This window comes from Protopterus annectens, chromosome 6.part0, assembly GCF_019279795.1.
Source record: "Protopterus annectens isolate FY-2018-M chromosome 6.part0, PAN1.0, whole genome shotgun sequence".
Classification (NCBI taxonomy): domain Eukaryota; kingdom Metazoa; phylum Chordata; order Ceratodontiformes; family Protopteridae; genus Protopterus; species Protopterus annectens.
Window position 1 is genome coordinate 714,366,574 of NC_056737.1, and position 26,704 is coordinate 714,393,277.

Below are 26,704 nucleotides of genomic sequence, written 5' to 3' on the forward strand. Positions count from 1 at the left end.
TAAAAATGATGCAACACAACACATTAATTTGTAGCAGCTTGTCTTGAGCACTTTAATTTTGCATAAGTGTTTTGCTGCTGTATTCTGATAGCTTCCAGATTTCTTACCTTGCTGATTGTCTGTTTTTTCATTTTTGGTTTGCATTGCTTTCCTCAATTTGTTGTTAATTTACTCTTAACCTTTACACAGTCTTTTACTTTTCTGGAAGCCAGTCCTGTATTTTATCTATTTGCTGACTTTGAATTTGCTTCGCTTACACTTCTCACATTTGTTGTGTAAAAAGTATCTTGTTCTTTATGTTGTCTTTGTCCATCAAATGTCTTTGTACCATGACCATGTGATTTATGATAAATACTATGTTACTTTCTCCAGGCTCTTAAGCTCATTTAGGTCAGTATTCTAATACTACAGCATGGAGGATACACAGATCAAATTTTATAATTTATATGATCTTAACAGTTAAGACATAAGACAACGTAGCCAAAAGTCTGCTTTATTTTATTCAAAACCACCTAGCACAAAGTAACAGTAATGCTCTTCCAGATTTGGAATCCATTCAATGTTAATTGGGCTTTTTTCAGTCTGAGTCCTTAACCATTGGCATATTTTGTTGTAGCAATCCTCTAATGGCACACGCTTAAACATACCTCTCTCTCTACCCTCAGTCTCTCTCTCAAGATATATCTGAAACTGGCTTGGCTCCAGCTATCACACAAGACAAAGTCCTGAAAGTGTTATCAAAAGATAAAAATACTGCATAGATGGTCTTAACAGTATCTATGAGTGCGTCTTTTTGCCACACCCCTAGCAACACTTTCAACTTTGGCCTCCATATAGGTTTTGTACCAAACAAATGGAGAACAGTTAGTTATTCCCCTGCGTAAGGGAGGACCGTCCATAGAATTAGACAATTAACAGACTCGAGTTTGACCAGTCTCATATACAAAGCCAAGGAAAGGGTTATTATGGACTTGATCAGTAAGGACGTACGGAATCTCAAAACACTGGATCCATCTCATTTCGCATTTGTCAAGGGCAGGTCATGCTTACTCAGTCTGGTGGATGTTTGTGAAAAGTTCATCAAAGCAGTGGATGAAGGCAAAATGGTACATACTGCATTTCTTAACCTGGCTAAAGATTTTTGACAAATTCCCCACTCTGGTATAGTAGTAAAGCTTAACACATTGGAAATGAACACCTGTATCACCTGCTGGATTGCCAACAGGCTTACAGGATACAGTCAAAACAAGGGAAGTTACATCCACAAAGAAATCAGTCACCAGTGGAATCCCTCAGTGTTCTATGCTGGGACCTCTCCTGTTTGGCATTTTTTGAAGCCAATACCAAATGCCAAAAAATGCATTGGGAAGTCCTCTACCCCAGGGAACTACCACACTGACAATGTGTCCCTAAGAGTTGACCCAGTTCAAGGTTTGGGAACTTTTATGGACAGTGACCCATTTTTTTTTTTTTTTTTTTTTTTTTTTTTTTTTTTATCAACATGTGTTCATTGTCATAAAGTATTGTCTAGCTCAATGGATGTCATTGGCCCCTTTACTTAGCTCTCATTAGGTCCATCATTGAGTATAATGCCTCCACTGGCATGTATCTGTCCAGACATTTGCAACAATTGGAATGCCTGCAGTTATACCTTACTGAAAGGATGCAAGGCCTCCACAATATGTCGTATGTGGACTGACTCCAAGTCTTAGCACTATACTGTGTATCCTACAGACTGTTAAAATGTGACCTATGTCATGCATACTAGGCATCCTCTGCTCCATACTGATGTATTTGCTGCACATCAAGTCAGCATCAGAAATATTCAATCTAGAGATCTAAAACTCTTCTGCAACATAAGAACAGTTTGGAGGACTATCTCGCAAAGGATACCACTTCTGGAGCAGACTCCACAGCCATGTAAATCAAAGCATTTCCCTCTCCATATTCTAGCACAGCTTGGGTATATGGATGAGAGGCAAAGAAAGTTTACCCCAGGACTGCCCCCTGTACTACTGCTGGACAGACACAGCTCCTAAATGCTTTATCCCATGCATAGGTGTCTTCAAATTTGCTGTGGTATGACCTTTGTTATTCTTGTTTGGAGCAATATAATTATCAGCCATGGGATGGGTAACCCCAATTTAACACCAAAGGTGGAAAGGTTAATTTGAGCACCAAAAGGGACATTGGTTAGGCTTAAAATGACCCACAAGGGCAATTTGTCTATTCTTGGCTTTACCAAATATTCACAGCACTTGAAAGACAGGCAAATATGTCTATGACTTGTTCTTGGGTTAATATATGCAGCTATTTTCATAATCACTTGTTTATGAACGTCTTAAGACTCCTGTTGAGAATTCATTTATTTGGGGGGGGGGGGACTTGTAGTAGTCTTTTTAATGTCGTGCCTTGTACTGAGATTGACTTGAACTGGTCTTCAGACTAGCCAGGTTTCAAAATGTACAATGAACAGGGAGTCAGCAATGGAGGTGATATGATGTATGAGAAAGTAGTAAGGCAGTAAGGTCCAGCGAAGTAGGTTTTCTGAATTGTGTAAAAATAATGGGTGGAAAAGTACTTTGTTTCTTGTGACCTTTTTTTACTTTGTAGCTGATTTTCATTTTCTATTTATGTTGTTACAGGGTTCTTCAAAGTGTTGTCTCAGCTGACAGAGGTTGGAGAAGTTACTCCCGAGCAGTTTATTAGTAAGTACTGCAATATTTTTCTATAGATGTTCTTCATTCCACATTGCTGCAGTCCTAACTATTGGGTAGTCCGCTGTCCAGTCGGCCCGAATACCAGAGTATATGGCTGACGTCGGTCAGGGCGCATTAGACTGACGTCAGTACGTCAGGGTACTAATGCGCATGACCGACGTCATATCTCATAGGGATTACCATACCTTGTGTATACCTTGTTTAGGGCCTGAGCACGACGTTGTTGGATGCCGCTCTTGTGCTAGGTTTAACAAACGCACTATTAAGAGAAGGTTAGACTGTGCCAGGTTAGTGTTTGGGAAGCGTTGCAATTATAAAATGCCATCGGATGCTCCGACGCCCGCTTCGTCCAAAAAGCGCAAGGACAAAACAGCGAAGCCTAGGGTTGATGAACCGGCAGTCCCGGACGCCGGTTCTTTAGAAGGCTCAGTGGAGCCAGAGGTTTTGCCAGGAGTTTCTTTGGAGTCTCAGGCAGAGACTTTACTGTTACAGGATGTGCCTTCTCAGGAGGTAGGCCAGGCTGAGGGGGCTTCTCAGGTAACTGTTCTTCCCTCTCTTCCCAAGGTAGTTAGAGCCTCTCCTTCTGTTTCCAAAACTTCTTTGAGAGGTAGGCCAAGTTTAGCTTCAGTGGGGCTTCTCCTAGCACTTCAGGTTCTGTGCCTAAGAAACATATGCTTAAAATGGCAGAAGATTTGATTACTATGATTAGAGGTTCTATGCCCCCTCCTGATAAGAGGCCTAGGGTGGAACCTGAGTTTGATAGTTTTGAACAGTGTTCAGAGGCTTCTGAGTCTTCTGCGGAAGATTTGCAGGAGTATCCTCCTTATTCTGATTCTGATGTGGATGATTCCACTCCTACAGCTTCTCCTCCTGAGGATTTCTCATTTTCAGAGACTCTGCATTCCATGAGGGAGCACTTTAAATGGGAAGGCCAGGATTACTCTGATTCCAGGAAAAGGCTTAGGGAATTCTTGTTTTACCCCAGCATAGGCCCTTAGCTATACCTCCTGTGTTGAATGTGGTGGAAGATGTTTTTGCAGAGGCTTCCCTGAACCCTGATTCTTTGCCTCCTGCTCCTGTTAAACCTGATAGGTACTATAGGGTGCCCGAAGCTCATAAGTATCTTTTTAAGAGTCCTAGGGCAGACCCGAAACTGTTTCTCAGGGACCTAAAGGTGTTAAGGCCTCTGTGGTTAAAAACCCTGTTCCCACTGATAAAGAGGCAAGGGCTTTGGATAGATGGGGAAAGAAAGTGTATACTTCTTCCACTTTAGCCATGAGGGCGTTGAATTGTCAGTTTCACATGCTAAAATATCAAAATTATCTCCTTTCACAACTGAAATCTAAGGTGGATGCTTTGGCGGAAGGTATTGAGTGTAAAGAGTTGCTGGATTTAGTTCATGTGTCTGAACAAGTGGGTAAGCATTCTTTGCAATGTGGTTTTGATGCTGTACAGGCCTCCTCGAGGGTGGCTGCCACTAGTTCTGTTCTTCGCAGGCATGCCTGGTTGAGGGATCAGAATTTAGCTGAGCATGTTAAGACAAGGATTTTGGATGCTCCTTTACAGTCTGATGTGTTGTTTGGTTCGCCTGTGGAAGCAGTTTTAAAGAAAATGGAGGACAAAGCTAAGTCTATGCAAACTGTTAAGGATTTTTGCAGGTGCAGCCACCAAGTTTAGTAGAAATTGGCCTACTAAGGGATGGACATATCCTGCTTATGATTCCCAGTCTAGGGGTAGGTCTAGACGTGGTAGGGGCAGAGCTCAAGGTTCTTTTAGGCCTAGAACAGGAGTTCACCTGCTCAGACTTCTGGTGAGGGCAGGGGTCAGTCCTTTCGTAAACAGACCCAATGACCTGCCATTTCAGCTGCCAGTAGATTCTCGCCTGGCAGCTCCTTTGGGAGGAAGACTGTCTCTTTTCAAAGAAAATTGGGATTTAATTACTCAAGACAGATGGGTGTTGGATATCATTCACCACGGTTACAGGTTTTATTTCCATACATTGCCCCTTTCAAAGGCATGCCAGACGTTCCTCCTCCACAAAGGAAAGAGGCTCACAAGCAAATTTCTCTGTTACTCCAAATAGGGGCCATTCAGCCAGTCCCTGTATCAGAAAGGGGCCTAGGATTTTATTCTCGCCTGTTCCTAGTACCAAAGAAGGGGAACACGTGGAGACCAATTTTGGATTTATCTATCCTCAACACTTATCTGGACATTCCCAAGTTCAAGATGTTGACGTTACAACAGCTTTTACCTCTGCTGGGCAAAGATCACTGGATGGTAACTTTAGATCTCAAGGAAGCTTACCTTCATGTGCCTATAAGACTAAGTTGCAGGAAGTATCTGCGTTTCGAGCTGGAAATTCTCATTATCAGTTCTCTGCATTGCCCTTTGGCTTATCTACTGCCCAGAGTATTCACAAAGGTTCTGGCTCCAGTGATAGCTTACTTCAGGCTAAAAGGAATTCAAATCTATCCTTACTTGGACGACTGCCTGATTCTGGCTCAAGAAAAGGAAGACCTTCTACAGCATCTGGAATATGTTATAGCAGTGCTAAGATGCCTAGGGTATTCTGTGAACGAAATAAAGTCCAGTCTAGTACCCTCTCAAGACATGTGCTTTCTGGGTGTGAGACTGAATACAGCAGCCCAGATGGCCTCTTTAACCCCGGACAAACAAAAGAGTCTATCCCTTTACTTCCATCAACTATCTCATCAGTCCGTGCTGAGTGCAAGGACAGTCCTTCAAGCATTAGGGTTCATGGCATCTTGTATTCTGGTGCTTCCCAATGCCAAACTGCATATGAGGAAGCTGCAATGGTATCTCAAAATGTATGGACACAGCACTGCCAGGATTTGGACACTGTCATTCAAATAATACCTTGCCTTCAAAAAGAATTTTTGTGGTGGGCTCAGGAATGTCACCTAAACAAGGGACTCTCTGTGACCCGGCCAGAGGCGAGTCAGATTTTAACGACAGATGCCTCGGACATTGCTTGGGGAGCTCATCTAAATGGAAAGTGGATACAAGACAAGTGGCCTGCCAGACTACAGCATCTACATATCAATATGAAGGAGATGTTAGCAGTCCAGTTTGCATTAATGGCTTTCAAGGAGTTACTTCTTCCAGGGCAGGTGTTGATTCTAACAGACAACACAACTGTCATGTGGTACATCAACAAACAAGGGGAACACATTCTTATCCTCTATGCAGGCAAGCAATGATTTTATGGGAGACTGCGCTCAGCTTGCAACTAACTCTTCAGGCAAGGTTTCTGCCGAGCACAGAACTCCTTAGCAGATGTGTTAAGCAGACAAATCATGGATCCCCACGAGTGGAAACTGGATCTTCATGTATTTCAGAAATTGACAGTGTCATGGGGAACTCCAGACATAGATCTGTTCGCTTCTCCACTAAACCACCAGCTGCCAAAGTTTTGCACAAAGGGGTTTCATCACACAGCTTGGAAAGTGGATGCTCTTTCTTTCAGTTGGAAAAATCTTCATGTGTATGCCTTTCCACCTCTGCCTCTTCTTCCAAAGGTGCTCTTAAAGGTCAGACAAGACAAGCCAAGGATGATTTTAATAGCTCCAGATTGGCCTCGGCAACACTGGTACCCACTACTAAGGAGTCTGGTAAGGAAGCCTCCATGGCCTTTACCTTTGATTCCACATCTGTTATCTCAGAAGGACGGTCATCTGCTCAATGTCAAGCTTCACTCTCTTCATCTAACAGCCTGGCATATTCTGTGTTGAAACACAGCAGGTCTCAACTTCCTCAACAAGTTTTAAATGTGATTATGGAAGCTAGAAGACCTAGTACAAGGAAAGTGTACGCAGAAAAATGGAAGAGGTTTTTATTTTGGAGTACAGCAAAGAATTTGGAAATTTCTGAGCCTAATTTGAGTGTGGCTCTTCAATATCTTACTGAGTTATTGGACAAAGGTTTGTCCTTCTCTTCCATTAAGATTCATGCTGCAGCAATTTCAGCTCACTATGATTGTGACCCACCATTGTTTTCGCATCCTTTGTTCAAGCAGTTTCTTAGAGGGCAAAGAATATAAGACCCCCGTAGAGCTCCTACTCCTGCTTGGGATCTCAATTTTGTGTTGGAAAAACTTACTCTACAACCTTTTGAGCCTGCGGCTACTGCTGAATTGAAATACTTGTCATGGAAGACTGCTTTTCTGTTGGCTATTACTTCTGCAAGAAGGGTGTCTGAGTTGCAGGCCCTTATGGCAGTAGAGCCCTTTTGATTTTCCATAAGGATAGGGTATCATTACGTACTAATCCTTCCTTTATGCCTAAGGTGGTTTCTAGTGTGGCTTTAAACCAAACTATTCATTTGCCTACTTTTTATGCAGACCCCAAAATAAAGGGGAAAAGATTTTGCACACTTTAGATGTACACAGGCAATTGCGTTATTATTTAAGCAGGACTAAGGATTTTAGGCAGTCTCAGCAGTTGTTTGTTTCTTTTGCTTTGAGTTCAGGGCAAGCCTGTGTCAAAACAAACTATTTCTAGGTGGATTGGGTTTTGCATTGCATTTTGTTATTCCCATCATGGCAAGGAGATTCCAGCTGGGATTAGGCCTCATTCCACTAGGGCTACTGCCACTTCAACAGCATTTCTAAGGGGTGGCAACTAAGGATATTTTGGAGGCAGCTACTTGGAGTTCAGTGCATACTTTCTCTAAGCATTATCACCTTCCTCTCTACTCTAAGTCTAGGGCTGGTTTTGCCACAGCTATTTTGCAAGGCATGTTGTCAGCTCCTGCTTCTTTATGATTTGCCAGCCTCCCTTACCTCTGCTTTGGGATTCTACCCAATAGTTAGGACTGCAGCAATGTGGAATGAAGAACATAGTACAGTTTTGTACCTACCATAAATGTAGATGTTCGAGGATCCACATTGCTGCAGTCCAATTTACCCTCCCTCCTTCCCTCTGTGTTTAGGGGTGGTTGTGTAGGTGAGGTTATATGCTGATATTTTTGTATATATTTTTGTATATATTGTACATATTTTTGGTGCAGGTATATTGGGCCTTGTCTTTTTAGGGTCTTCTGACATCTGGGGCAAGAAAAGACTGAGGATATGACGTCGGTCATGCGCATTAGTACCCTGACGTACTGACGTCAGTCTAATGCGCCCTGACCGACGTCAGCCATATACTCTGGTATTCGGGCCGACTGGACAGCGGACTACCCAATAGTTAGGACTGCAGCAATGTGGATCCTCGAACATCTACATTTATGGTAGGTACAAAACTGTACTTTTCTTTTCATTAATTCATGACCTGTTAGTAGTTTGTACAACAGACCAGCATCCTTTTTGAAGGAATGCATGTAATTCTCCATTATTGCAATATCTGCACTTAACTCGTTATTTCCTCTATTGCTGTTTTTTCAGCAATCCATGTCATATGGGTATTGAACTCGGATTCAGACTGTTGGTGTGAGTTTCCGCTCAGAGCTGTACCTAAATATTTTTGGGAAAAAAATTTAAAAAAAATCAAAATATATCTTTTAGGAATGATGTTGTAGCTTTATTTTTGAAGATTTGGTGTTTTCATATCACTGCTTCACAGATGTTAATGGTGTACAATTCATCAGGTAAAACCAGTGCTGTATGGATAGGTTCCTGTTGTATTCTGAAAAACACATTGAAGTTTGTTATTTGGCTTTTTATTGAACGTCTACCTTTGACTATATGCAGAGCCAGTTAAATATACACAAAAAAAGTGCATAAATAGTTTAACTTCATCCAGTTTGCACTTCACATCAACTGTAGGAATAACTTCCTTTTTGCCAACTAAATGGATTCCTCAACATTGTAGGATTGAAAATCTATGATCTGATGATGTCTATTTTCATTCATTCCTCAGATCCAATCTTCAGGTCCAACTCTGCTGCTTTTGCAGCTCATGGCGTACTACAAACTCTTGAGCTCCTCCCTTACCCATAATGCTGCCATCTACTTCCATACCTCGTATTTCATTTGCCACCTTTGCGTAGGATATGGTTGCTACTGCTTTTGAGCATTATAGTGAGTTTTGTCAGATTTAAGTCCTTTTATCTTTAATTCCTTTTCTAACTTAAAATTAGTATTATTTATATCATCCCTTAGCCCTACACTTTTTCCAGTGTAACGTAATACCATTGCTGGTAGTTTCTGATCCCTCTTTACTGTTTGCCCAGTAATCTTTACTACCATTATCGGTGGCCTTTTTCTTCCTACCAAAAAAAAGCTTATTATTTGCCTTATTTCCTTTTTCTGATTATGGCTGGAAAACCTTCTGGGTTTAAGAAGTGCAAGCAATGTGGGCACAAGATTCCCCTTAACCTGATGCTCACAACTCTTGAGTAGTATTGTCAGAGTAATATTGTCTGGGCCCTGCTCATTTAGAAGTCCTTTGTGACATTTGCAGGTTGCTTAACCCCAGGGCTTTAGTGGATAGGAAAACTTAATTGATTTTGAAGAGACTTCTACCAACTAGTTTTTCAGAATCGTTTGCTGGAGCTCATCCCTCCAAAGCAGATCAGAAAGAGTTAAGGAAACAACTTGCTGAGCCTTCTGGATCTTTCACTGCATCTTTGGATCCTAGTAAGGAGTAGGCCAAGAAGATTTCCAAATGGTCTGATTCAAAGTCCAGTTCTTCGGATCCAACTTCTTCGGATACTAGGTGTACCTCTTTGGATCCAGTTTTGTCTGAGCCAAAATGGCTCCCCCCATACCATGTTTGTATCCTTTCTAGACCTGGTCCCATCTCGGCTACTCTCACCATTTTTAGAGAGGTGTCAACATTCAAGATCTCCCTCCATAGCTTTTTCTTTCTATTCTTCAGGAGTTTTACATAGATGGATATGAATAGAATGATGTTTCTCTCTGTGCAGATATCTATAGATGGGAGTTCTCCCGGGTCAGAGACATTCATGAGTAAGAAAAATTCTCACTCTCCAGTTTGAATTTAAGCACTTTCATTCACTTTTATTAACGTGAACTTCTTCAGAAACATGTTGTTGTAAAAAAATACTGTTTAAATACTATTTCCACAGGAAATTATGTCATACCATTTGAAAGTCAAATTAATTAATAAATACATGAAATGCATTCATAATTCCTTATAACATTCACCATTTACTCATGTTTGTAATGCTTTCTCACTATTAAATAAGTTTTAGAGTCTCAAAAACATTTTTTCAAGTCTTTTTTTTTTAGTTGTTTTTTAGTTAAGATAACTAACTGTTTTTGTTTTATATGTATATGATGTCTTCTCTCCCCTGATAGTCTCATTTAATCAACTATCTGTATATTAAAAAACATTTCAAATTTATTACTTCATTTAGCTCTGGTGTTTGGTCTGCCTTGGTCTGCCCCAAAGACTAACTGCCACAGGGACTCCTTACATTCCAAAATATTGTTCAGGTCTCCTGAGAATAATTCCTTTTTGACTCTATCTAAAATGAAAAATTCAAATTTCTTAAAATCTTTTTTACAACAACATGTTTCTGAAGAAGTTCACGTTAATAAAAGTGAATGAAAGCGCTTAAATTCAAACTGGAGAGTGAGAATTTTTCTTTTGGAAGTTCATCTTGTTTATTGCCTGGTTTTTTAGTGTGTTTATCGTATCTTTGGAACGTTCCTACAGTATTTTTCAGACATTCATGAGTATTACTCCACCAATCCTGACTCTTCCGCTGATCCATCCTTCCGTTTAGAAGCCCTTGGATCCAATCCGAAGATGGTGGTGTGTTCGGATCTGATTACTTCTGAGTGTACCAGCTCCAAAATGGTCTGATCTGGATTACTCTTGGAACCAAAGCACCATTGTCAATACCAAAGAAGTTAGAGCCATCTCTGCCTTTCGGAGTGTTGGCATTGGACAGCTCAGCTCTGACTTTGCATTGGGTGGGCTACCGTCAGGTCAGAAGGAAGACTGTGGTCTGGAAGCATGCCTTTTCAGCTCCATTAACCTCCTCCTCCCTGGGGCATTTTGCCTTTGAGGTAGAGTTTTCTGTTTCAGAATTCATTTTTTCCTCCTTGTGTCTTCCTTCTAGTTCTGGATGGCTTTGTGCTGTGAGCCTCATCACTCTACCACACAGGCTCAGCCATCCCAAATCCTTGAGACCCCCCCCCCCCCCCCCCCAGCAGGCTATCCTCATTTCTTCTGATACTTCCCCAGAGCATCCCACTGAGGAAATCCCTAGGAGGAAAAAAGTGCAAAAGGAGGCACTTAGTATCTTCAGAAGATACTGACTTTCTTGAAGGGGTAGTGTTCCCAAGATCAACACCTGATGACATCTCTTTTGGAGACATTTTGGAGGTCCTTAAGCAAACAGGTGGTTAGTCTAGATAACCCTTCCCAAGAGGACTCTGTATTCCTGAAGGCTTTTGGGTCTGACCCATCTACTTCCTGGCTCACTCTGCCTGCTGACAATCTCATTGAATTAGTTTCTCTGCGGGTCTGGAAGGACAGTTCTGTTGAGCCACTTCCCAGGAGACCGGATAGGATCCTGGCACCACCCAAGGTGAAAGAGTTTTGGAGCAAGGGAGTCTATCAGTAGATGCCATGGTCGTGGTGGCAGCCACAAAGAAAGAACTTGTAGAACAGAGTTCATGTTCATCCCCCTAACAAGTAATCGAGAGCGATGGACAGGTTTCAGAAGCTTGTTTGCGCTTCAATGACTTTTGCTCTTAGGTCACTGAACTATTCAGTGCACTTTACCAGACTACAGGGAGAACGAGCTTTCCATATCCCCCTCGGGAGCAGTAACTGCTGAGGCACAGGCTTCCGTTGCATCAGAGTTGGCTACCTTACAGGCCATTATTAACTTGTCCATGAGGTTAATTTCACATGCAGCTGAAGGTACCTCAAGGGAGGTGGGTTCAGACATTTACAGCAGGAGGCATGCCTGGATGAGCTTGTATGATTTTGCAGAGCCCTTCAAGTCCTCCTTTGTCAATGCTCCCTTTGACAGAAGTTCATTGTCTGGCCCTAAACACACACTCCAGGTGTGAGCAAGATGGTAAGATGCTGTCTGCAGTGGGGGTACATTTTTCGACCCCTCAAAGAACCTTCTTTAGGCATCAATGAGGTGGTCAGAAGATGTGGTTCGGAAAGTCCCAAGGTCCTTTCCATGATCCACATGGAGATAGTCCCCCCCCCCATGCCCCTGGGGAACTAACAGAAGACACCACCCTTGTGGCAGAGGAGACTCGCAGAGCCAGGGCTCCAGAGATTCTTTCTCTGACAAGCTCTACCAGCGTTCCTTAAAGGGGACATGATTTGCCCACCTCTGGAGGCAGTCGGGGGTAGTCTATCCCTGCACTAAGGGAGCCTGGCTAAACATTACAGAAGGTACATGAGTGCAGAGGATTATTTCCCAAGGTTAGATAATTCCCTTGTGCTTTTTCCCTTTCCCCTCCCGTAACAGTAAACAAAATTCCGATGTTCCACCCAGTCAGAGGACAGCAGCAGCTCTGGAAGTAAAAAAGCGGTTAACAAAAAGCCATCCAAGAGGTCCCATAGACCAGAAAGAATCCAGAACTTCCTCAAGATTCTTTAGTGCCAAAGAAAACTGGGGATTGGAGACTAGATTTGGATCTTGGCAATCTGAACAAAGCGGTTCAACATACCAAGTTCCAAATGGTCATACTTCAGTCCATTTTGCCTTTCCTGCCCAAGGACGACTGGATGTGCTTAGTAGATCTTAATGATGCATGCTATCATATAAAAATTAACAGGCATTCCAGGAGATATTTATGCTTCTGCCTGGGAGCCAGTCATTACCAGTTCAGCATACTGCCTTTTGGTCTTACCACAGCCCCCAGGGTATTCACCAAATGCATGGCAGTAGTAGTAGTAGCTCACTTGAGACTGCACAGATTGTGTTTCCTTACCTGGAAGACTGGCTCATTGCTGCCCTGACCAGGCATCTAATAATCAAATCACGAATTTATGTACTCCAATTTTGCACTGACCAGGGCATTACTGTCAGTCTCAACATGTCTCATTTCCTAGAACCAACTCAAGTCCTGAATTCATAGAAGCCTTGTTCCTTCCCTTCCCCTGCCAAGAGTACAAACTATAAAATTTCAAGTCAGGATGATAATTCAAAACTCATCAGTGTCAGCCCAGTTGATTCTACAGGCATTGGGTTTGATGTCTGCTGCCATAATTCTGGTACCATTGGTGAGATACCATATGAGAATTCTTCAATGGACCCTGACAACTCAGTGGTCCATACTGTACCAGCCTTTGTGCACCCAGATCAAAGTAACACAGACATGTAAAAGATATCTCAGGTGTTGGATTTGCTCTTATCAGATTTCTCAGGGCTGTCCATTCATACTTCTCAGCCCAAAGCCATAGTGACCATGGATGCATCCCGGTTTGGACGGGAGGCATTTCATGGGGAAGTCTGTCCAAGGCACTGGATTCCCAGAAGAGAACAACATGCATGTCAGTGTCCTAGAAATGAGAGCAGCCCTTCCAGCACTGCAGGCCTTTAAAGAGTCTCGCCCTTCAGGGACTATTGCGATTAAGACAATATGGCAATAGTCTGGTGCATCAGCAAACGGGGAGGAACCGGATTTTGCCAATTATGTTGAGAAACTAAGTGAGTGTGCGGCAATGGGTGATTTTATCCAGTTGATTTCGTATAGCATTGCACACTCCAGGGAAATCCAAAGTGATAGCAGACAAGTTGAGCATATCCATCCTATTGCCTCAAAAGTGGTCTCTCAACAAGAAAATTGCCAAGAAGATTTTCCATCAGTGGGTCCATCTGTGCTGCAGCCTTTTTGCATCTCCCCTCAACCAGTGCAGCAGGGTTTTTGCCCTGATCCCCCAGCTGGGGGGCATCAACGAGAGATCCTCTTTTACACAATTGGTCCCCCGTCTCCTTTATGCTTACCCCCCCACTTTCTCTGGCCTCACCTGATTCATCCCTGTGGATCTTGGATCCAATTCCAGATCTTCTCTTTCTTCTGACTGACAGACATTCATCCTGGTATTTGGGGCCTAAATTTGGCATGGTTTCTTCATTTCCATTGATAGCTAGAAAACCCAGGCTCTGCCTGTATGTCCTATACTGTTGTCTTCCCGCAGACCTTCCACTAGATAGATTTACAGAAGTAAATGGAAAAGGTTTGTTATTTGCACTCAACAGAAAGACATCAACCCATTTTCTGCGCTGGTCCAGAAGGTTCTCGAATTCTTGCTACTAGTTTGAATAAAGGGCTAGTTCTTCAACAGTTAAAGTTGGCTGCTATTTCAAATTTTCTTGTTGGAGTTCACAATTTTTACTTAGCTTCATTGCGACTGTGTAAGGCTTTTATTAAAAGAAATTTTTTACTGAAACTCTCTTTAAAGATCCTACCCCACTGTGGGATTTGAACTTAGTCTTACAAGCCTTAACTCAGTCACCCTTTGAACCAGCTGTTAAATGTGACCTAAAGTTTTTAACTTGGAAAACGATATTTTTGTTGGCCTTATCCTTTAAACCTCCATATTTGGTCTTTCTTAAAGATGGAAAGAAAGGATGGGTTGGTTCATAAAGGGTGGTGTCAGGATCCAGCATAAATCAGTCAGTCTCCCAGTTTTCTTCCCCAATTCCTCCAACAAAGGGGAGTACATTTTTCATTTATTGGATGTTCATAGACTATTACGTTTCTGTCTGCATAGAACTGACACATTCAAAAAATCAGTTCAGTTGTTTATCTTTTTTTCCAGATCCAAGATTGGGTAAACCTGTTACCAAGATAACATTGGCCAAGTGGTTAACAGGTTACATTTCTTTTGTCTTTAATAAGTTGGGATCTGATGTCCTTTTCATTCTTCCTCACTAATGGGTCTTGGATCCAATTTCAGGTCTGATTTAACTGCTTTCCAAGACTTGGGCATCTTGAGCTCCTCCCTGTTCCCATAATGCACCATACCATTCTCAACTCCCCATATCTCGTTTGCCATGTGTTGCATCTAGGTGTGGGTCCAGTCTCAACCTAGTGGTATTGGTCAGGTAAGTGAAAAATTCTAGTTAGTGACTGATTTTTATTATTACTTTTTTTCCTCTGTTTTCACCTTCCTTCTTGTCCCTGATGCTGCTTTGACTACTTTAGCTTTCCCTTTCTTCTGCTGCTGCTTTTCTTTGTGTCATTGGCAATTTCATAAAACAAACAAAAAAAAACTTTCTAGTTAAGATTGTTAGTTTTTCTTGGTCATTAGCTTAGCTGGCTTTTATTTTTTTGCCTTGTTGATGTGTTTAGTGTACTATTATGTTGGAGAAACCAGCTAGGTTCAAGAGATGCTCTTCTTGTGGGCACAAGATCCCTAACTCGGATGCCAACAAGAAGTGCATCTATTGCCTAGACTCAGACCGTTTTGATGTGGAGTATCTGGTATGTGTGCTGTTCAATTCCCGCTCATTAGCTGACTGCCAAAACAAGCTCCTTTTAAAGGGCTTGCTGCCATCATCCTCAATTTTTGAGGCTCAAACCGCCCATCAAGCATGCTGGCTCCAAGCACTCCCTCTCAGATTCCACTGGGGAGTTGAAGCATGACAAGAAAAAGGCAAAGATCTTGGATCAGTCGACATCTAATGTGAACACCTCCCATAAAACTTTGGATCAAAAGACTACTTCTGATCAGTCAGTGTCTATGCCTAAGGTCTTGAGGCAAGTGTCTGATCCAAAATTGCTATTGGATCCATAATCTTCAGCTCTGATCACCTCTAAGACCTCAGATCCTATAATCATTTTCCAGCATCTCTTCCTAGTATCTTAGGGCTTCAGATCTGGTAGTTAGGAGCCTGACATCGCCCTTCCAGGTGGAACCAGTAGCCCTGCTCTTCTCTTGAAGGTCCTTCAAACCCCTACCGAATCAAGACATACATCCTTGGCCTCTTCCAGCTCTTCCCGAAGCTTCAACGAGGCCGAAAATGACAAAATGATGCGGACGTTCCTTGGGGAGCACATCCAGATGAGGGTTATTGCCTTCTCCATCCTATCTTGGATCCGTGAGTGCTCCTCGTTCCATACAGACCCCTTTCCCGATCCAACCCCTGGTTTCAGAATCCCAAGAGCCTGGGTACCCAAGAGAGTCACTGTCTTCCTTCTTCGACTCCGACTGTATCCCTGCCTAGCATTGCTCCATTTTTGTCAGATCAGGGCATGTCCCATATCTGAGAAGTCAGCACCAACTCTGGGGGGTTTGACTTTGGATCTGTTGCTTCCTCTTGGAGCTTCGGCCTTTGACAGCTCTGGTCCGGTTCTGTCAGGAGGCCTTGGGTCTGTGGGTGGTTCTGCTCTGTCCCCTCTGGTAACTTCAGTTCAGAGGGAGAGAGGAGAGTCTTCCCCGGGCCCGTCAACCTTCTGGGTGACAGAAAGGGCTTCCTCTAGATTTAGAGAGTTGTCTCCTCACTTCCAGGATCTACCCTTTTCTTCCTCTGATCTGAGCACTGATCCCGTCGTTCCTGTCCTAGGTCAGACTGTCCCGAGAAGCCTCTACACTGCTTTCCCTCAGGGAGTCCCCCTGTCTTCCAATACATCTCCAGAACACCCCATGGAGGAGGTCCCTTAAAAGAAAAAGTGTAAAAGGAGGCATTAAGACTTCCATATGGAGTCCCTCACAGAGGACTCCAGTTTTGATGTGGGTGAAGGATCTCCCTGATCACCACCTGAGGACATCTCCTTTGGAGACATCCTAGAACTCCTCCAACAGAAATGGTGGATGGCCTGCCCAACCTACTACTCCTGAGGAATTGGGGTTACTAGAGGCTTTTGGGGTGGGCCTGTCTACATTCTGGGTGACTCCCCAGGCAGATGAGCTTGATTCATCTAGTCTCCTGCTGGGTCTGGAAGCAATCGGACATGGTCAAGCCTATCCCTAAAGCTTCCCAGTAGGGTCCCGAGTCCGTTCTTGGATCATACACATTGGATTAAAGGCTTTCCTGTAGATGTTGTTGTCATTGCAGCAGCCACTAAGGATGAGCTAGAAGAGCAGGGACCGCTGTCTGCCTAACGGAGTCTAGAGTGTTGGACAGGCATGGAAGCATGTTTGTCTCAGCTGCCTTCTCTCTGAGGTCGTTGAACTACCTGGCGTACTTCAGTTGTCTTCAGAGAGACCTGGTTAAGGAATTATCCAGCTCTCTTGCCGAGGCCATGTCTGAGGAGGACCTGAAAAAGGTTTCTCCAACTGGCTACTCTTTCTTCCCTCACTAATTTCTCGATTTAGGGTGATTGTGCACTCCCTGAGCAGAGAGGGTGCAGGCATAGCTATCAAGAGATATTTCTGGTTGCGACTTGCAGAACCCTTCAAAGTGTCCTTCATTAATGCTCCTTTTGATGGGGCCTTCTTGTTTGGACCTTGTGTGAAAGGCGCACTAACCCACAGCGAGCAAGAAGGAAACACCTCGTCTGCCATGGGGATAAAGTTTTCTACTCCTCAGAGGATCTTCTCCCGGAACCAAAGAGGAGGTAAGAAAACTTGGTTCAGGAAGATGCAAGGCTCTTCAAGACCCGCATGGGGATGCTTCCTCCAGAGGCAGAGGGGAAGGTGTCACTGGCAGACAGCGCCTCAGAGGCAGGAGGGTCCACAGAATCGGGGCTCCAGGGAGCCCTTCCCTGTTAGGCCCTTCCAGCGCTCCTGAAGCAATGCCTGACTGTCCATCTCTGGAGGCAGTCAGGGGTCATCTATTTCTGCACCTTGATGCCTGGACAAATATAACAATTCCTGGATGCTAAATATTGTATCCAGAGGCTATTACGTTCCCCTTTTCCCAAAGTTCCACACAGTCAGAGGGAGTAACACACTACGAGAAGTTCAAAAGCTTCTACAAAAAAGTCATCCAAGAGGTCCCGACCGAACAAAGAGGGTTTGGAACTTACTCTCACTTCTTTTTAGTGCCAAAAATGACAGGGGACCTGAGACCTATTCTGAATCTCGGCGATTTAAATAATTTCATCAAGAAGTCAAAGTTCGATTGGTTGCAGTTCAGTCCATCCTGCCACTTTTACGCAAGGACAGTTGGATGTGCCGCATGGATCTTCAGGATTCCTATAATCATGCATCAAGATCGACAAGTGCCCCAGAAGTCATTTGTGCCTTTAGCTGGGAGCCAATCATTACCAGTTCAGAAAGCTGCCCTTTGGACTCACCACAGCTCCCTGGATGTTTAGCCTCGGGTGGGCAGCTACGACTGGCAACCATTTGGTAAAGAGATTCCCGGTGTTTCTATATCTAGACTATTGGCTTCTTACTGCACAGACAAGGCATCTACTGATGCAACCAAGGAACTATCTAGTAAGAATCTTCAACCATCTGAGCATTATGATAAATCTAGCAAAATCAAACTTGACACCTTAGTTCATAGGAACACAAATGGATTCAACAACACAAGTGGTTTCCTTGTCAGTACACTGCATTTTATCTTTGAGAATATTCAAGATGTACTAAATCGTCCGTAACCACTGGCCAAGTTGGTTTTACAGGCCCTAGGGTCAATGGCAGCTGTTCTAGTTCCCTTGGTTTTGGTTCTGTGAGAGTTCTGCAGTGGTCCATTCCTTGTTATCTGCTGTTTACTCCCATAAAACGGGATCATCTACAGTGGTGGCTAGAGTCACACGACCTTTCTCTAGACAGACCATTCTCTCTTCCCTCAGTCATAGCCACAGTGGCCACTGATGGTTCCCACTCGGGGGGGGGGGCATATTGGCACTTCCTAAGGAAGATGGTCCAAGGCATGCGGTTGCCTGCAGAAACCAAATTGCATATCAGTGTCTTCGAGATGAGCAGTCCTCCTTGCGTTTGCAAGCCTTCCAGGACTTTCTCCCTCTGGGGACGATTGTGATTGACACAGACATGTCAGTAATCTGGTACATTAACAAGCAAGGAGGAACCTATTCTAACCCATTGTGCAGGGAGGCCATGAGAGTTTGGGAATGGGCAATATTTTCAGACCATTTTCTGATTGCAGCACACATTCTGGGGATAACCAGCATTCTAGCAGACAAGACTCGGCAGGTCAATTGTGATCCCTCACAAGTAGTCCTTCAAACAGTCGGCGAACAAGATTATTCAGCCATTGGAGCCAACCTTGTTGCAACCTATGTGCCTCTCCCGCCTCTCCCCTGAACTTCAAGTGCAACAGGTATTTTGCTCTGACCCCCAGAGGGGGAAGTCACCAAGGGATGTTATAGTCCACTATTACCCCCACGTTTCCTTTATGCTTAGCCCCATTACCATTGATCCCAAAAGTTCTACAGAAAGTCAGCAGGTGGAAGTTTTTTAATCCTCTGTCTCTTTCTGGCCCCCTTTCTTTGGTCTCACTTCACGTTTCTGCCTTGGATTCTGGATCTCATATGTCACCCTTCAGAAGTGCAGCTTCCCAGTCTTCACACCTCAAGCTGACTGTATGGTTTCTCCAATTCCAATAACTGTAAGAAAGTCCAGGCTCGCCTTTTCCATACATGACATTATCCTGGCCTCTGAGAGCTTCCACTAAAAAGGCCTACAATAGTAAGTGGAAGAGGTTCTCTGTTTGGGCGTCAAAGGAAAATAGTGATCCTATCTCGGCACCCATAGTGTTTACTGTCCTTTTTCTTGGCAATATTTTAAAGAAGGAGCTAGTTTCCCCACCATCAAACTCCCAACTGGCTGCAAGTTTCATGCTGGGAAGAGAATGTCATCCTTTTTTGGGTTTCTTTTTATTCCAAACTATGTGAGGCTTATCATGAAGGGAATGTTTCATCTTAGACCTCCAGTAAAAAATTCCTCTCCCCCCTTGGTATCTCGCAGTGGGTACTGCAAGGCCTCACCCAGAAGGCTTTTGAACTGGAAAAATTTATTTCTTGGAAAATTATTTTTAGTAGCTATTACTTCTGCTAAGAGAATATCGGAGCTTCAAGCTTTGTCAACCAAATCTCCTTGCATCATTTTTCACAAAGATGGTTTCCTTAAGAACAAGTCCTCCTTTCATGCCTAAGGTGGTTACGGAGTCTAACATTAACCAATCAGTTCAGCTGCCAGTTTTCTTCCCCATCTTTTCGAGTAAAGGTGAATACCTTTTACATATCCTGGATGTTCAGTTTGTTTCTACCTCCACAGAACAGAGCGACAGAGGAAATCTGCTCAGCTGTTTGTCTCCTTCTCAGCAAGCCGGTCAGGACAAGTAGATGTTCTTCATGTTTCACTTTGCAGTCATCACACTTGGGTTATCCTGCCAGGGGTAGCCCTCAGTCGGCCAGAATACCAGAGGCTTAGTATTTCTGCGTCGGTTGCTGTCGTTCCAGGACTGATGTCAGGTCGTCAGTGGTATAAAAACAGGCAGCCGATGCCATTACATCAGTCTTTCTTGCCAAGGAGCCCAAAGCAGAACCAGTTCATACGAGTGCCGGTCGGCCGCTACCTGAGTTTTCGTTTCTGAAGTTGAAGTCTTCTAAAGCTACGTACCCCATTGGGGATCCTTTTTTCTTGCTCTAACCAATGTCAGAAAAAGTTAACAATTGTCTCGCCTGTGGAAAGCAAATACAACACTGAGATTTCCATTCTTACTGCGTCACCTGTTTAGGCCCAGACCACAACATCCCTTGCTGTTTAATGCCAAAACTGTACATCGTTGGGCCCTTATCATGGCCAAATACTTTCACTCTCCATCTCCGTATTCCTAAATGGCTGATCTTCCAAAAAAAGTAAGGATAAAGGCAGAGACAGAACGCACCATTCCAAAACTGCTGACGACGCTTCCGTTAAGCTAGTTGCCAGTTCGCCAGTAATCAGTGAGGCGCTTTTGCAGCCCCTGATGCCCGCTTCTATGGAATCGCAGGCCACTATCGAGACCCGTTAGGAGTCCTGTATGCCGCGAGCCTCTTCTGGACTACGGAACCTGCGGATGTCTCTACCTTGGATGGGTCTGGAGCCGCTATGCAGGCACCAGCTTCCGAGGAAGTTCTTCACACTACCGATATTAGACGCAAACCGACGACTTCTTTCGTGTCTTTAGTTTTTTCTAAAACTACCACGTTTCTAAGGCCCAGGGTATGAACTATGCCTAAAACCGACGACCCAAGCTCAAGCGCCTGCTTCAGTCTCAAATGCTTAAAATGGCGGAAGACCTTATCGTGCTGATTAGGGGAAGTCTGCCTACCCCTACTAAAAGAAAGAGACTTGTCCCCACCATCTTTATCCGACCAGGAGTCAGACTCTGAGGTTTCTGATTATGAAGACATGCCCTTATCTGCTTATAAGGCTTCAGATGCGGAGGAATCCATTCCTTCTGCCTCTCCGCCAGAGGATTTTTCTTTTGGTGAAACCTTACATACCTTGAAAGAGCATTTCCATTGCCAGGATTATCCTCCGTCCAAAAAGAGACGCATGGAATTTTTAAATTTACCACAGCACAGACCCTTAGCTATTCCTCCTGTACTAGATGTTGTGGATGATGTTTTTATGGAATCCAGTCTAACTCCCGAGACCCTACCTCCTGCTCCCAGGAAACCTGACAGGTGTTAGACTCCCTGACTCATGCAAATTTCTTTTCAAAAATCCTACTTCTGACCCAGAGGTCATCTCCCAAGGACCTAAAGGAATAAAAGCAACCACAGCTAAGAATCCTACTCCTTCAGACAGGGATTCCCAAGCTATAGACAGATGGGGTAATATAGTATACACTTCTGCGACTCTTGCCATTAGAGCATTAACTTGTCTGTTCCACATGCTGAAATACCAGCAACATACAATGGTACTTATTAAACAAAAATTATCTACCTTCCCAGACCGTTCAGAAAATAAAGAATTACAGGAGCTTATGCATTCTGCAAGCCAAGTTTATAAGCAGGGTCTATGTCAATTATTCGAATGTTTAAAATGTCGAATGTTATATGGTTGAGACCATATGTTCGATATTTCAAGTGACTGTTAACGGTGCTGTACAGTGCAGAATGGGAGAATTTCCCTTTTCTGCACTGAAGTGTGGTCTCGGAGTTGGTATATTTAAGTAGGGGGGGGTGTGCTCGCACTGTTAGTGTACGTTTTTCTTTTTTTTTTTTTTTTTTTATTAGCTATTCGAACTTCCAAATTTCGAACATATGGTCTCGACCATATGGTATTCGACATTTTGGAAGTTCGAATATTTGACATAGACCCTCTAAGCATACCCTGCAATGTGGGTTTGACACCCTAGAAGCATCTTGCAGGCCAGCAGTCACGGGTTCTGTAATTAGAAGGCATGCTTGGCTGAAGGAACAGACCTAGTCAGACCATGTCAAATCAAAACTATTGGACGCACCACTGAACAGACAATCTGTTTAGCACCAAAGCAGAGGAAGTTTTAAAAAAGATGGAAGAAAAAGCTAAGTCTATGCAGACAGTTAAAGTCTTTTTGCAAGTCCAGCCTCCGAGCGTCAGTAGGCATTGCCCCTCAAAACATTGGTCCTTTCCAGCCCCCTCAAGGCCACCACAAGACTAGACCTAAAGGAAGCAGACCCCCCCCCCTGACAGCAGTTCAGGGAATGTAGAGATCTAAGCAATGGGAGTACCTCCACTTCTAAAACAGGGAGTGGTAAGCCATCCCCTTATGGAAAGAATCCACAATGACTTTTCCAATCCACCTCTTGCCTCTGCCCACCTGCTTGTACCCCTAGGAGGAAAACTTGCCTCCCATGCAAAAAACTGGGCCTCCATCACAAATGATCGATGGGTCCTCAACAGTGTGTCCCAGAGGTGCAGATTTTATTTCCACACACTTCCAACCCCAAAAGAGTTCCCAGATCTTCCTCCAAACCAGTGGGCAGAGACACAAAACCAAGTTAATTCCCTGCTCTCCATCAGGGCAATTCAGCCTCTTCCTGCAGACCAGATAGGCCAAAGTTTCTATTCCAGAATTTTCCTGGTACCCAGAAAAGAGGGCACCTCTGGTGCCCAATCTTAGATCTGTCCATTCTAAACACCTTCCTGGTGGTACCAAAATTCAAAATGCTCACCCTCCAGCTGCTTCCTATGCTGTCCAAAGATGCCTGGTTAGCCACCCTAGACCTAAAAGAGGCCTATCTGCACATTCCAGTCAGAGACTCTTTCCAGGAAATGTCTACTTTTCAGGGCAGGATATATGCATGATCGGTTCTCTGCACTTCCCTTTGGCTTATCCACTGCTCCCAGAGTTTTCACAAAATGTCTTGCTCCAGCCATTGCTTTATGCAGACAAAGAAATATTCAAATTTACCCCTACTTGGATGACTGCCTGGTTCAGGCAGACAGGAAAGGTTGTTGCAGCACTTGACATTTGTAAAGGACCTACTGACCTCACTGGGGTACACTATATAAACTTAAAGAAATTGAAACTAGTCCCCAGTCAGAAAATTGTATTCCTGGGAGCAAGCCTGGACACAGCATCCCAGATGGCATTCCTTACTCCAGAAAAACAAGCCTGGACATAGCATCCCAGATGGCATTCCTTTCTCCAGAAAAACAAGCCTATCTGACAGGCTTCTTCTCTCAACTGGCCACCAGAACCCAGTTATCTGCAAGGAAAATCCTGAAAGCTCTAGGGTTCATGGCCTCCTGCATTCTACTAATTCCATTTGCCAGGCTGCATATGAGGAAACTTCAATGGTACTTAAAGAGCCTTTGGTGTCAACATTCTCAGGACCTGGAAGCTGTTATACCTATGATACCTTGTCTAAGGAAAGATTTTCTTTGGTGGGCAACAGCATGCAACCACAACAAGGGACTTCCCTTTTCAGAACCCCACGCCTCCCAGACCCTAACCACAGACGCATCAGACTATGCCTGGGGTGCACACCTGGACGGCAGGTGCATTCAGTGCCAATGGAGCCCAAATCAAATTCATCTGCACATCAACCAAAAGGAGATGCTAGCTGTTCAGCACACAATGACAGCTTTCAGACCCCCACTCTCTCCAGGGGCTCTACTAATCAAAACCGACAACACCACAGTGATGTGGTACATCAACAAGCAGGGGGGAACCCACTCTTACCACTCTGCCGACTAGCCATGAACCTTTAGAATACGGCCTCAGCCATGCATATTCACCTGCTAGCACAATTCCTGGCAGGCAACCAAAACTCTCTGGCAGACAACTTAAGCAGAAATCTCCTAGACCCACACAAGTGGCAATTAAACCACAATACCTTCAGCCTCATAACCCAAAAATGGGGTACCCCGAAGGTGGACCTATTTGCCTCCCACAACAACCACCAGCTCAGCAAATTCTGCACCAGAGAACCTCATAGCAAGGCCTGGGAAGTGGATGCCCTATCCTTCCAATGGGTAAACCTCTCGATCTATGCATTTCCCCCTCTACCTCTTCTTACAAGGGTATTACTCAAAGTAAGGGAGGAAAGACCAAAGGCAGTCCTGATTGCCCCAAACTGGCCATGCCAACACTGGTACCCACTACTGTGCAGTCTGTCACCATTGCCTCCATGGCACCTCCCTCAGATTCCAAATCTCCTGACTCGACAGGAGGGAGAGTTCTTGCATCCACAATTGCAGACCCTGAACCTGTCAGCGTGGCTTATTCCTTGACCTCTCCTCCAGTAGCCAGCCTAAGCAAGCAGGTCCTGGACATTATACATGAAGCCAGATGACCCAGCACTAGAAAATCTTATGCTGACAAGTGGAAAAGATGTTGTTCCTGGATCCAGGCTAAAGGAGCTAAACCAGCACAGCCCTCCTTACCTGTCATCCCTGATTACCTAGCAGACCTACTTCACAAAGGCTTACCCTTCTCTTCTGTTAAAATCCATGCCTCTGCCATCTCTGCTGATTACAGCAGAGCCACGTATCTTTTCACACCCACTCATCAAGCAGTTCCTTAGTAGTGGTAACAACTTAAGGCCACCCAGAAGAGCCATTACCCCTGTGTGGGACCTTTAACTTTGTGTAGGAAAAGCTCACACCACCCCTCTTTTGAGCCTGCAGCTTTAGCAGAGTTAAAATTCCTCTCTTGGAAAACAGCCTTGCTTCTCGTCATCGCTTCAGCTAGAAGAGTGTCTGAGCTACACACAGTTGTGGCTGTGGCACCCTTCATCATTTTTCATGCTGACAGGTTCTCCCTCAGGACTAACCCTACTTTCATGCCTAAAGTGGTGTCCAGTGTGGCTCTCAACCAATCTGTTCATTTGCCCACCTTTTTCCCTAAACCTCAAAATAAGGGGGTATGGATCCTGCACTCTTCAGCTGTGCACAGACAGCTCAGATTCTGCCTGGGTAGGACTAAGCCCTTTAGGAAGTCTGACAAGTTTACTAGTCAGCTTTGCACTAGGGGCAGAGGGCAAGGCCATACCAAAACCAACCATTTCCAAATGTATAGCACACTGTATCCATTTCTCTTACAAACGCCATGGGGAAACCACCCCTACAGGGGGGCGAACACATTCCACTAGGGCAACTTCCACCTCTGCAGCCATTCTCAGAGAAGTCCCTACGAGGGACATCCTGGAAGCTGCAACATGGAGCTCTGTTCATACCTTCACCAAGCATTACCACCTGCCTATCTTTTTCAAATCCAGGGCAGGCTTTGCTACCGCAGTCCTGCAGGGCATACTAGCTGCCAAGTCTGATCCAAACCACATGTTGAAGAATGAAAATGGATAACACAGATGAAATATTATGGTGAGTACATAACTTCTTTTTCTGTGTTGCTGAATGTCTTTTGAATTTTGTCATTTTATATGGAATTCCCCATTTTAGTGACAGAACCCACACTGTGAAAGTAGCAGACTCTAAATCCAACTTCAGACCAGTGACAAGTGGAGTACCACAGGGTTCAGTCCTAGGTCCACTCCTGTTTGGTATCTACTTCTCTGAAGTACAGGCTAACACAGAAGGTCTTTGGCTAACAAAGTTCACAGATGACTGCAAACTAGGAGCCATAATCAAAATTCCTAACGATGTGGACATCCTACAAAAGGTCCTCACTGAGACAGATGTCTGGTGTCAAAGCCATGGCCTCAAGCTCAATGCCAAAAAGTGCATTGTCATCCCTTTTGGTAAAAACTCTGTACCCATGAGCTACCACATAGGCGGTAGTCTACTTAACACCGAAAGTGTGATGAGACCTTTGGACACAGGTGGACAGTAGTCTCTCCTTTGATAATCACATCGCCACAGTAGTCAGGAAATACTTCTACGTGGCACACCTCATCACAAAAGGATGTTCATCGTGTTACACTGCTGCAGTCATTACACTTGGGTTATCCTGCCGTCAGGCGGTTCCCCAGTTGGCCTGAGTTCCAAAGTCTTGGTCCGGCATCAGTTGCTGTCGCCTCCTCCCTGACATCAGTGCGACAGGGGTATATAAGATGCAGCCAGCGCCATTTTCTTCAGTCTTTCTTCCCGCGTGGTGCCCGAAGCAAAAGCAGTTTGCAAGTGCCGGTCGGCCGTTTCCTGAGATTTTCATTCCGAATCCAGAACCGAAGTCTTACCCCGTTGGGGAAACTTTTTCTTGCCTCAGACCGATGTCAGTAAAAGTTAATAATTGTATTTCTTGTGGGAAGCAAATACCTCATAAGGATTTCCATTCCTATTGTATCCCATGCCTAGGCCCTGACCACGATGTCACTGGTTGTCGGTTTTGTGCTAGGTTTAGCAAGCACACTATTAAACGTCGGTTTGATTTTGCATGACATTGTTTTGGTAGAAAATTCAATTATACCATGCTGTCGGAACTTCCGACGACCAGAATACACAAAAAGCGCAAAGACAAGGATAGGCATCCGAGGCCCAAAACTGACTAAGCCTCTTCTAGACCAGTCGCCGGTTCTTCGGTTTTCAGCGAGGAGCCTTCGCATCCCCTGACGACCGCTTCTGTAGAACCACAAGCCGCCTCTGACTCCCACGTGGAGATGGCTGGGCCTTCGGATGCGCAAGTTCTTTAGCCTTCTGAGACTAACCTTTCAGGGGGATCTGGAGTAGCTGAGCAACCCACAGCTACAGAGGGTGTCTTCAGACCTACTCAGTTAAGCATTAAAC

General features: G+C 44.3%; 1 protein-coding gene across 2 annotated transcripts in view; it reads left to right on the top strand.

The window, feature by feature from the left end:
• GNPNAT1 (glucosamine-phosphate N-acetyltransferase 1) overlaps positions 1 to 26,704 on the top strand; it is a 722,404-nt gene that overhangs the window by 90,968 nt on the left and 604,732 nt on the right. For both annotated transcript variants that reach the window (XM_044074401.1, XM_044074400.1), the window contains exon 3: positions 2,646 to 2,708. In XM_044074401.1, coding sequence (XP_043930336.1) covers positions 2,646 to 2,708 — 63 coding nt within the window. The remainder of the gene's footprint in view (positions 1 to 2,645; positions 2,709 to 26,704) is intronic.